Here is a 7,559-nt window from a genome sequence, read left to right on the forward strand (position 1 = left end):
ATGAATTTATGGACGTAGTTTAAAACTCCAAAATTCCATTTCATGGTTTGTCGTGTTCTCTCGCTCTCGCGTGCAATGACCCTGGTGTTAGAAATGAAAGATTAGTGGACTTAGGTAGGTACAACAGCGTTTATTATCGTACAATGAGGAGCCTTAACACTTTACAATCACGGAATATTTATCTTAGCACACACGACTGTTACAAGACGAACGACGACACAGACTGACCTGTGAGCGGGCGCGGGAAGCGGGAACGCGTGATGCCATCAACGGGCCACAGCGACTGCGAGCGCCAATCACGATCGAGGACCGCGAACATTACCAAATAAGGCGCGTTATTTGCGCGTGTCCCAGTATAGTAAAAGCATACGCATTGCCGCCAGCCCGCAGTATAAACCAATGCAGGGAACGACTTATGTATCGGTAACATCTCTCCCGCCGTGTGAACGCAGTAAACATATAGACAGTATTCAGCTACCGATACATGTAATCCCGTTGATGACAAGTTAATACTTAAGTGGTCCTTACTTAGCTAACTGGTACAATTTATAGCTCGGTGTACAAGGAAATATACAATAAACGCTAACATTTACAATGACGTACACAAAACATATAAGTATTCTAACGAACACAATGATTTACACATGAACATAATTTCAATGAATAAAATTATTTACACAGGAACATAATTCCAATGAATACAGTGACTTACACAGGAACATAATTCCAATGAATACTATGACTTACACAGGAACATAATTCCAATGACTTACACAGGAACATAATTCCAATGAATACAATGACTTACACAGGAACATAATTCCAATGAATAAAATGATTTACACAGGAACATAATTCCAATGAATACAATGACTTACACAGGAACATAATTCCAATGAATACAATGACTTACACAGGAACATAATTCCAATGAATACAATGACGCGCTGTACCGTAATATAAGCTTATCGATTGTAAGGAATAATTTGAGTTACTATGTCGTGACAAGCCCACGACAAAACGCGTCATGTATACAACAACTATTACAGTTCAACAACTAGTATAGTTATAGGCAGATTAAACAAATTATGAATATAACTAATAAAGTTCAATGATAACTTGAATTATTACATTGAAGTTATAGACTAAATGAATTACAAATCTGACTTTTGGAGAATTATACAAACAACGCAGCTTAACATTCTACTGGCAATATAACTAAACGCTTAGTCGGGCGACGCATTAGGCCATTCTTAGTTTTGACGTCTACGACTCGTATTACTCCGTCCGCGCCTGGATAGACCTGCTCCACCCTTCCCTTCGGCCATACGTTTCGTGGTAACGTGGAGTCCACTATGACGACCACATCGCCTACTTTTACCGCCTCGCCGTGACCATGCGGCTCCCGCCGATGATGAAGGAGAGGTAGGACTTCTCGCACCCAGCGCTGCCAGAATAGATCAGCCAATCGTTGAGCAGCTTTCCAATGCGACCGTCCAAGCTCGTCTACCTTGGTAAATGCGCCCGGTAATGGAACCTTTGAAGGACCCCCTAATAGGAAGTGGTTAGGGGTTAAGGCGGTGTCGTCTTCCGGTGCGACCGACACGTGTGACAGTGGTCGAGAATTAATTGTATGTTCGACTTCCGTAAGTAGAGTGTGGAGGACGTCTTCGTGAGGGTGACGTTCGTGCAATGTAGCCGTCAGTGCGGTTTTAACTGAACGCACTAACCGTTCCCAAGCTCCGCCCATGAACGGTGCACCTGGAGGAATGTAGTGCCAGTTTATTTGTCGAATGTCCGCTTCTTTTTTCATAGAGGTTAGGGCTGCCTTTCGTAGTTCAGCATCAGCTCCGTGGAAGTTAGAACCATTGTCACTCCATACAGTGTCGGGGCAACCACGTCTAGCCATCATACGACGTAGTGCGAGCACAGCAGCATCAGCAGAGAGTGACGACGCTATTTCTAAATGAACTGCCCTTGTCGTCAAGCAGGTAAATAAGGCAACGTAGCGCTTCTCATGGTGTCTCGCTATGGTGACTGAAAGCGGCCCGAAATAATCCAATCCTGTTTGTGTGAATGGACGCTGATGATGGGTGAGGCGACACGGTGGCAGGTTCCCCGTCAGCGGTTCAGGAGGCGTGGCACGGCGCAGTCTGCAGGGCTGGCATCGTCTGATGACTGCTCTTACTGTGGGTCTAATGCGTAGCATCCAAAATCTTTGGCGTATCTCATTTGTAACGCATTCGACGCCGCTATGATGTAACTTTCGGTGGATCCAGTTTATATACAGTCGACTGTAGGCGTGGTCTCCGTCTAACACTGCTGGGGACAGAGTTTCCTCGTTGATATCAGTCGCGGCGGCAGTTCGAGAGCGTAACCTCATTACGCCATTTTGGTCCGTAGTCAAGGATAGATGTCGAAGGCGACTGTCAGTAGATAGTCTCCTCCCGCCGGTGATGTCACGTAGCTCCGACGAAAAGCAGTCTTCCTGAAGGGCGCGTGTCCATATGAGTTCAGCGCGGCGCGTGTAAAAGGCTGCGAGGGGCACGTAGGTGCGGGAGGCGCTAGCATTGCTGTGGTTGCGCTGTGGAGTCGTTCTTACGCTAGCGCGGGATGACCGGGGTTGGACGCCTGTCCAGTCAGGGTCCTCAGATGGAGTGCAGCGAGTGCGTTTTCTACGCATGGCGGTGACGGTGTGGGTTTTGCAACGATCGATGAATTGCAGTATGCGTGCGGTTGATCTGATTAGATGGATCCAGGATGAGAATCTCGACACATCGGGTAGGGCATCTTTGAGTTGCGGGCGAATGGTGGTCGCAGTCACACGTTCTTCGCCAGTTTCTGTGGAATGGAGCGGGTCCTTGTCGTGCGGCCAGAATTTTTCTTCTATGTATAGAAATTCCGGGCCTCGAAACCAACGATGTGCAGCTGTGAAGTCGGTCTGTACGCGACGAGTAGCGTCGTCGGCGACGTTGTCAGCTGTGGGCACCCATCTCCACTCCGAGGTCGTTGTGGTCTCTTCCAGTTCGGCCACGCGGTGCGTTACGAAGGGTTTGAATGAACGCGAGCCCGCGCGCAGCCACGACAACACGGTGCGCGAGTCAGTCCACAGCACGCGACGATCCGGGCGACGCGAGTGATGAAGCTCGACGGCGTGCGCCAGCCGACCACCCAGAACAGCCGCCTGTAATTCAAGTCTAGGTATAGAAACAATCTTAATGGGGGCCACACGTGCCTTTGCTGCCGCGAGCGAGACCTGTACCTCGCCTTTGTCGTTTACTGACCGCCAATAAGCCGCAGCGGCGTAGGCGACTTCGCTCGCGTCAACAAAAACGTGCAGCTCAAGTGTCTCTGCTGAACTAAATAATGGGTAACATCGGGGTAGTGCTACATCCTTTAAACCTTGTAAAGAAATTAACCAAGTCTGCCAAACTTGTTCTAATTTAAATGGTAAGGGGTCATCCCACCCAAAGTTACTGCGCCAAGCCTCTTGTAATATTTGTTTGCCTTGGATGGTAATTGGCGTTACAAGGCCTAAAGGATCATAGAGAGACATAACTTCTTTCAACAATTGACGTTTAGTAATACTATTGTTGAAGGAAAATTTAGATAAATTAAAACCCAGGGTGTCGTCGGCTATTCGCCAAACGAGCCCCAATATTTTTTCTTCTTCATTGATGTTGACATTAGGAGTCATGGGCTCTACTGCGAGACCGGCGATGGCGTTGCTGTCATTCGATGCCCACTTCTGCAGCACGAAGTTGCCTCGACGGTGTACAGCATCCACTGCCTGAGCCACACGGTTCGCCTCAGCCGCGGTGTCAAAACTCTGTAAATAGTCATCCATATAGTGATTGTTTATTATAGGATCTACAGCTTCGGGAAATTCTTCTTGATGTAACAGAGCATTATGGTTCTTCACATAGATTGCAGTGCTAGGTGACGAAGTGGCACCGAAGAGAAGAGATGTCATTCTGTACTCCATGGGTGCGTGGTCTGTCTCGTCACGCCATAGAAAACGTAAAGCGTCTCTATCGCTCACTCTTATTTTTATGCGGAGGAACATGTCCTTTATGTCAGCGGCTACTGCAACTGGTTTCTGTCTAAACCGCATAAGGACACCTAGTAAAGATTGTAACAGATCGGGGCCAGTTAATAAATAATCATTAAGGCAAACACCATCGGTACGTGCGGCTGCATCTTTAACTATACGAACTTTACCGGGTTTTGAGGGGTTCACTACCGGAAAATGAGGCAGATAACAGGTGTTGCCAACAGGGGGCGCTGTCGGGGCGAGTTCGGCGTATTTATTTTCAAACAGAGAATGCATTTGTTCTTTGTATTTCTGACTCAACGCTGGATCTTTCTTAAGTCGTTTTTCTACGCCCTGTAATCTACCGAGCACAGCCTGATAATTATTAGGGAAAGGCTTACCTTCTTCTTTCCATAGTAGACCTGTTTCATAGCAACCCATAGCCGGTTAGCGGTTTGGCTGTTTTCTGCAATATTTGCAATGCGCGGATTTCAGGGTCAGCTTGAGGTCGGCGCGGCTCTACTCCCAATGACTCCAAATCGTAGTGCTCCTTTATTAATTGTTCAAGGGCTTCGTCTTTCGTATGTGCATGGCTGCAATGAAAACGCTCTTGCAGCATGTAGCCACCGCGACCGTAGGGACATACTCTTTTTTGTCCGTGTAATACCCAGCCGAGAGGTGTGTGCGACGCCACTGGCTGTTCTAGCTTACCACGTCGTACCTCAGATGCAATGAGCAGGGACCAATTGTCTTGTCCTATTAGTATAAGTGGTTCCGCTGTTGCATAGACAAGTTGGTCACTAATGTCTTGTAGATGTTCACAATGAGCTAGGGCTTCGGTTGGCACAGACTGGGGGGAAATGTTCAAACTATCTATGGTACGTGCCTCGATATTAATTTTATTATTTGTGTACTTACCTTTAATGGAGAACTTTACTTGCTGGGAGCTAACAGCGTCGATGTGCGCTCCTGCTATGGCCTCTATGACAAAAGGTGCTGCTGGCCCAGCGACACCAATCTTGTCTGCCAGACTTGATGTCAGCAATGTAATGGTGGACCCGTCATCTAATAAGGCATAAGTATCTATCTCACCATGTGGTCCCGATAATTGAACTGGTAAAACTTTGAGGTAGGTTTGCACCGAACGCAGTGCTCCCGCCGCTGCTGTAGTCGCGTTGCTACACGACTCGAAGACAGTCGCTTGACCTCCGGCTCTGTTGCTTTGCGTTCGCTGTCGTGGTGCCACCACGCCGTTGTCACTCTTCATTGGCTGCGCTGCGTCGTCGTGCAGCAGCTTGTGGTGGTAGTACTCGCAGCCTTGCGCTTCGCACTTCTTCCCTTTGCATCTGTGATTCCATGTCCGTTTGCCAAGGCATCTAAAACATAATTTGTTTTTACGAGCTGCCTCCCACCTTTCTGAAGCGGTTATGGATATAAATTTAGGGCATGCCAGGGTATAATGGCTTGAGGCGTTGCATATAGGGCACATGTTGACTTTTGTGTTTGTGGTGCCACAGTGATGGCGCTTGCAGTCCTTTCGCTCTTCGACTATCTCACATTTGGCATGCCTAGAATTGAGATCAGCCTCTCTGTCTAAGAAACGAGCAATGACAAGAAGCCTAGGTTCAGATGCATCCGCCAAAGCCTCAAAATCATACCACCTATGTCGTAAAACTGTCGTTAATTTATCGCATACAATGTTAGTAATTTCTGGGTTATGTAAGTACTCGATTTTATTTAGTGCCTTTATAGTAGATATAATATTATTTACTTTAGAAGCAAAAATACAGACTTCCCTTGGACTGTCTAGCAACTTTGGTAAGTGGCGTAATTTTTCCAGTTCGTTTGTAACCAAAGCGTGTGGTCGGCCGAAACGTGCTTCTAGCCTTTCCACAATTTCTAGCGCTTCAATACCTCCTACAAATAAACCCTTTACCGATTCCAAAGCTACTCCCTTTAGGAACTTGCGAAGCCGGGCCTTATTTTCCGCCTCCGTAAAGGCGGACTGTGACTCGACAAATGCACTTTTAAAATATAACCAGTCACCAGTATTTCCATTAAAGTAAGGTAAGTCAGCATACCTGTGAGTCGCGGGTGCGGGGCGAACCCCGCGAACTACCTCTAATAAAGCCGCCGTTAGGTCTCTCAACGGCTGGCTGGTGTCGTTTGGCTGTGGTACTCCCGCCGTCGTGGTGGCGTGCGACCCATTGGACGCAGTTGTGACGGGAGCGACGGGTGCCGAAGTGCCACCGGGCGGCAGTGCTGCGGCCGTGTCGTGCAGCGTTTCATCTTGAGTGCCGACGCTAGTGACTATAGGTCGGGGTGACTCCGTGATGGACGATGGCTCCTCGAGTGGTTCCCTCGCCGTGCTTCTTGTTCCCACCATTGTGATAAAACGAGTTCACTGGTAGGTGTCCTGACTGAGGCACGCGGAACGCGACGCGGTTGCACTTTAATATTAACTGTCCGACTCGAATGGACCAGATGTTAGAAATGAAAGATTAGTGGACTTAGGTAGGTACAACAGCGTTTATTATCGTACAATGAGGAGCCTTAACACTTTACAATCACGGAATATTTATCTTAGCACACACGACTGTTACAAGACGAACGACGACACAGACTGACCTGTGAGCGGGCGCGGGAAGCGGGAACGCGTGATGCCATCAACGGGCCACAGCGACTGCGAGCGCCAATCACGATCGAGGACCGCGAACATTACCAAATAAGGCGCGTTATTTGCGCGTGTCCCAGTATAGTAAAAGCATACGCATTGCCGCCAGCCCGCAGTATAAACCAATGCAGGGAACGACTTATGTATCGGTAACACCTGGCATAGGCAAAAAATAAATAAATAAAAAAGAATTGCCATAAAATCGATCGCCATTGTGTGAACCGCTGTACTGAACCTATCTTTACTATGGAGCGTGGTAGTCAGGTGGCACCATTGAATCAATAAGTACTTCGTACGGAGTACCTACTAATTCCATGGGTGGCACACTCTAAGTATTATAACCAATTATTATAAGGAGATTTTTTTGAATAAATTTTGGATTTAGATTTTTTATGTTTTGACTATGCACATATTATCAGTACCTAATAATTCAAAATTTATGGTGTATATGTTGGTATACACCATAAAACATCCAACGTACATATTTATTTTACAGCTACAGAAATTGAATTACAAATTCCGTTCCCAAAATTAAGTTTGTTTTCAAAAATCAATATTGAGAAAAGATGTTTGATTTATATAAAAAAAAATAAGATTGCAGTTTATATATTCTACTCTATCTTCATTTTACAGAAATACGCCAAACAATTCATTTAATCAAATTAAATAATTGATGATTTTTGGAATTCGAAACTATGTAAGATAGGTAAAATATTTTCGATATTACTGGAATTCGATTTATACATAGTCAATCTTTTGCAAGCCCTAGATGACCAAAGACAAAGTACAAAGAAGACCTACTGTCATGTGTCAAAGTCAAGTCAAAAGTTTGTAGTACCTTACCTACCCTTT

The 7,559-nt window shown here is 46.3% G+C and overlaps 2 protein-coding genes across 2 annotated transcripts; both read right to left on the minus strand.

Moving 5' to 3' along the window:
* Positions 1-1,195: 1,195 nt before the first annotated feature.
* LOC128673865 (uncharacterized) lies at positions 1,196-4,114 on the minus strand. The gene has a single exon (XM_053752019.1). It carries the CDS (start codon positions 4,112-4,114, stop codon positions 1,196-1,198), a length of 2,919 nt encoding a protein of 972 aa, XP_053607994.1.
* Positions 4,115-4,460: 346 nt separating this feature from the next.
* Positions 4,461-7,422, minus strand: LOC128673866 (uncharacterized). Its single transcript, XM_053752020.1, has 2 exons — positions 6,115-7,422; positions 4,461-5,409 (listed from the first exon to the last, which is right to left on the minus strand). Exons 1-2 carry the CDS (start codon positions 6,417-6,419, stop codon positions 4,461-4,463), a joined length of 1,254 nt encoding a protein of 417 aa, XP_053607995.1. The 5' UTR covers positions 6,420-7,422.
* Positions 7,423-7,559: the final 137 nt, after the last annotated feature.

Source organism: Plodia interpunctella, chromosome 11 (genome assembly GCF_027563975.2).
Source record: "Plodia interpunctella isolate USDA-ARS_2022_Savannah chromosome 11, ilPloInte3.2, whole genome shotgun sequence".
NCBI lineage: Eukaryota > Metazoa > Arthropoda > Insecta > Lepidoptera > Pyralidae > Plodia > Plodia interpunctella.